The sequence below is a fragment of the Silene latifolia genome, chromosome 9 (assembly GCF_048544455.1).
Source record: "Silene latifolia isolate original U9 population chromosome 9, ASM4854445v1, whole genome shotgun sequence".
In the NCBI taxonomy this organism is placed as follows: Eukaryota; Viridiplantae; Streptophyta; class Magnoliopsida; order Caryophyllales; family Caryophyllaceae; genus Silene; species Silene latifolia.
In genome coordinates, this window is record NC_133534.1 from 123,133,377 (window position 1) to 123,138,006 (window position 4,630).

At 35.0% G+C, this 4,630-nt stretch overlaps 1 protein-coding gene across 2 annotated transcripts; it reads right to left on the reverse strand.

Moving 5' to 3' along the window:
* Window positions 1-525: 525 nt before the first annotated feature.
* On the reverse strand, window positions 526-4,192 carry LOC141598265 (uncharacterized). 2 transcript variants are annotated; one of them, XM_074418090.1, is made up of 3 exons: window positions 3,903-4,192; window positions 905-1,828; window positions 526-803 (listed from the first exon to the last, which is right to left on the reverse strand). In XM_074418090.1, exons 2-3 carry the CDS (start codon window positions 1,812-1,814, stop codon window positions 769-771), a joined length of 945 nt encoding a protein of 314 aa, XP_074274191.1. In that variant the 5' UTR covers window positions 1,815-1,828; window positions 3,903-4,192; the 3' UTR covers window positions 526-768. The 2 variants fall into 2 exon arrangements, with proteins under 2 accessions (XP_074274191.1, XP_074274192.1); XM_074418091.1 differs by lacking the exon at window positions 3,903-4,192 and having other exon boundaries at window positions 905-1,894.
* Between the last annotated feature and the right edge of the window lie 438 nt (window positions 4,193-4,630).

Sequence of the window (4,630 nt, forward strand, 5' to 3'; positions counted from 1 at the left end):
TGATATTATACCACAATCTTTTAGGTGTGAATCAAATTCAATATTTAGATACTCACCACCACGGTCGGACCGTAGAGTCTTTATCTTTTTATCCAATTGGTTCTCTACTTCCTTTTGAAACTCTTTGAACTTGTCAAAGGCTTCACTTTTGTTCTTCATTAAGTAGACATACCCATATCTACTTAAGTCATCATAAAAGTAATGAAGTAGTGAAAACCTCCTCTAGCGGTGATGGTTAATGGTCCACACACATCCGTGTGTATGAGAGCCAAAACCTCACTTGCTCGTGTCCCTTTTCCCGCAAAAGGTGCACGAGTCATCTTGCCTAAAAGGCAAGACTCGCATGTACCATAAGATTCGAAACCAAATGGTTTGAGCACTTTTGATGAAGCAAGTCTCTTAATGCGTCTTTCGTTTATGTGGCCTAAACGACAATGCCAAAGGTAGGATTCGTTTGGATCACCCTTTTTGAGCTTTTTAGTTTCCATATGATAAACGTCATTAACATCATTTAAAACATAAATGCCTCCAATTGAAATGGCCTTGCCATAAACCACATCATTTAAAGAAAAAGTACAACACTTGTCCTTAATCATAAAACAAAAGCCTTCCGCGTCTAACGCGGAAATGGAGATGATGTTCTTAGTTAAAGTTGGTACAAAATAACACTTATTTAAATACAACTCTAAACCACTAGCTAAAGTGAGCACATAGGTCCCTACGGCAACGGCGGCTACTCTAGCTCCATTGCCCATGCGGAGATCCACATCACCTTTTGCTAGTGCTTGCACGTCCCTTATACCCTGCAAATGGTTACAAAGGTGAGAGCCACATCCGGTATCAAGTACCCAAGTGGAAGTACAAGCATAATTAACGTCTATCACATAGAGAGAGGAAATCATACCAATAGGCGTCACACGCCCTTCCTTGAGATCCTCCAAGTATTTGGGACAACTCCTCCTATAATGCCCCTTCCCATTACAATGGAAACATTCGGCCTCGGAGAGCTTGACACTTTTTGCCTTGGGATTGCCATTCACAACGGCCTTCCCCTTTCCCTTGTCAATTTTCTTTGACGATTTCTTGAATTGGGACTTTTCTTTCCCTTTTCCTTTCTTGACTCCAAGAGACATGTTCTTTAACTTCATGGTTAAAACATCTCCCTTTTCACTCCCACTAGCCTCCATATCCCTCTCCGCTTGGGTGAGGAGTGCATGAATTTCATGGTAACTCTTATCCATACCATTCATGTTGTAGTTTACCCTAAAGTGGGCAAACTTGGTGGGGAGTGAGTGAAGGATACGATCCACCACAAGAGTTTTAGGAATCTTACACCCTAGACGCTCTAGGATGTCAACATATTCGACCATTTTAAGGACATGGGGACCAACCTTTTGGCCCCTCTCAAGCTTAGCTTCAAAGAAGCGTGCCGCCGCATCGTATTGACGGACTTTAGGTGTTTGTGAAAACATAGTGATCATACGAGTGAATATCTCGTAAGCATTTAAAGAAATGCATGATAGCTTGAGGTTTGGCGATATTGACCATATCAACACATTCTTGATATCATTCAACATCCTCACATAGTCATCATGGGCGGTCCGCACCGCCGATGAAGCTCTTGCACCGGGCTCAATAGGAGGAGCATCGGTCAAGTAAGTGAGCACATTGTCGGACAACGCGGCACTTTTGATGTTGGATTCCCATTCAAGAAAGTTACTACCGTCATCTTTTAAAATACATTTGTCCATTACGGACCTTAGCCATGAATCTTTGCCTAGTGAAGTAGTCGATGGAGTTGATGAAGTTGCCATTGCGAATTAAAATGCTACAACAAAAAGGAAAAATTAACATTCATTGTTTTAAAAATACTTGTAAAAACATGTTTAGCAAGTTTTAGCATTTATATAATGATCTCCCACTAAATTATATAAATGATTCCAAGACCCAAATATTAAACAAAAATGAGCATCGCTTGGGCGAAACATCCCATAATTGCGTAAATTCGGTAAGTCACGTTGACTAATTCTACCTCTAGAACTCTTGGTCGACAAATTTCCTCAAATTTATCTACTAGCCCCGGAACACAAGACCGTCTTATATCCCGTTGAGTCCAACCAATTTTGGCGTGTGATAACCGCTTACCACCCTACTTACCCAAGGTAAAAGAGAACACCCCGCTTGGGCGAGCGTGGCTCTAATGAACAAGAGATTCATAGGTGTTACTAATTGGTAAGGCTAATCTCAATTTTAGTTAAGTGAGAGATCTTGTCAATTTAGTCATAAATTCCTTATAAGTGAATTAATTCAGTGAATGTAAATGACGTGAATTGACAACCGCGAAAAATAAAATGCATGTGAATGGCGATTTTGGCATGCGCGAAAATAAAACAAGCAAACATGTAAGCATATGATTAAATCCTAGTATGGCCTCCTAGTTAATAAACAACTAGTCTATTACATTTCGGAAACCAACTCCTTGGTCCCTTGCCTCTTCATTCCTTAAGTGGCTCTTCCTTGTGGGATTTGGAACACCTTCCAAAAATAGACTAAAATCTCGTTGTAATCCGTCTTTTGGAAACGCCTAAGGTAAAATAACTATTACAAATTAATTACATAGCTATTCCTATTATACATTAATTAATAAAATGAACGAAACTATTAATTAATTACAAACCGACGATACGAGATCGTATTTAATTACAAACAAATCGATATTCCCATTCATTTCGGGTAATAACGATTAAAAATAACTAGGCCATACTAGGTACAAAAGATAAATACTTTAAATAAATGACAATCATTCATTCAACTTAAATAAATATGCTTAAAATGCTGTAAATATGATGCCAAAATCGCCCTACCTATCATTCATTGGTATCCATCTCGGTTTTGTGGATTTAATCGATTTTTAACATGTAAAAATCAATAATTAACTCTTAAATCTCATTTAAGTCCAAACTAATAGTCCAAACTGTTTTGAACCTCAAAATTAGTCCTCACTAATTTTATGACAAATTATTAGTTTGGTTTGGTGATAATTTGCTAATTAAATCGGAAAAATCATAATATTTAAGTAAAAATCCAAAATAATTGAAAAATTACCCAAACAATTGAAACAAAAATTTTTAGTATTCTGGAACACTCCCAAGAACACCAAAAAGTCATAAAAATTGCCCAAAAATTTCGGATAAATTTTGTGAAGAAAAAGATCGATATTTATCGGTTTTTAACCACTAAAACCAATAAATCATCAAAACAAAGTGAAAACACACATGCAAAATCACTTTTGACATTTAAATAATATTATTAAATGTACATAAATTTATCATGGGCAGAATCAAAAATTTCGAAATTATGATTAATTAATTTGACTTTTATCGACTTTTTACTCAAAAAATCAATAAACATGCAAAAAATTCGAACCAACCTTCAACCTTTTGCATACAATCAGTAGAAAACATGCATGAAATACCATAAAAAGGCCATGCACCGAATCAACATTTAACTAATTTTAGTCAATTTTTCACTAAAATGCGACATTTTGACTCGGTTTTCTACCAAAAATCATTAAAATTAGCAAAATTACTTGACAAATCACCAAAAAATTCCACAAACCTTTTGAGATCAGTAGGTATGCATGTACCAAAAATTTCGTGCCAAAACCTCTTCTAACACAATTTTTGAGTTTTTACTAATTATCTCATAATTCATAAAAATGCTTAAAATCAACATGCAAATTACAAGCCTATGCTCTGATACCACTTGAAAGATCATAGATCCATATTAGACTCTCTAATAAAATAAATTTATCTCATAAATAGTTATTTATGTGATCTATGTAACATGCATGCTAATATGAAAGCATAAAAACAAAGTATAAGGAAAAACAATTTCCTTACATTGATTATAAGGTAAAATGGGCACAAATTAGTTCTCCTTACTAATTTGTTCTTGAGCTAAATATATGTGGATGATCCTCCTTGTATAACCTTCAACTAGAAAGTCTCCTCCAAGTAGCACCCAAGAACAACCCAAATAATATTAATAAGTAAGAACTAGTAACTTATTAATATGTGCCCTTGATAATAATACTAGTAATATTACTAACTATTCTTAGTAATAATGCATACTAGAGAATAATTGTAGAGAGATGGAGGAAGTTTTGTTCACATGCAAAATAATGAATTGTGTAAGAGAGGTAGTGTGAGCAAGTGAACAAATATATGGAGTGTGTAAGGGGGAAAGGAAGTGGCGGGTGGAAGGAGTCTTTAGTGGACAATTTTTGTTTTATATTTTTATCTTACATCACATGCAAAATGTAGTATAAGACATATATTATGGTAGTATACAAAATAAGGGTAAAAATGATTATGTAAGTAATCATTCATTGCACTTATTTTACACGGTCCACATGACCATATACGGGTCCATGTTGGTTTTTATATTTGTCGCACAAATCCGTGTAATTTTCATTTTAAACATCGTTTCATGTTTAAATGCTTCCATAATAAATTCGTCAATTCACTCGTAAATATACGTGTACCACTACACATATTATTTACGTACTAATATTAATCACATTAATCAATTAGTACAATTTTAGTAAATTAACAGTTAATTAACTAAA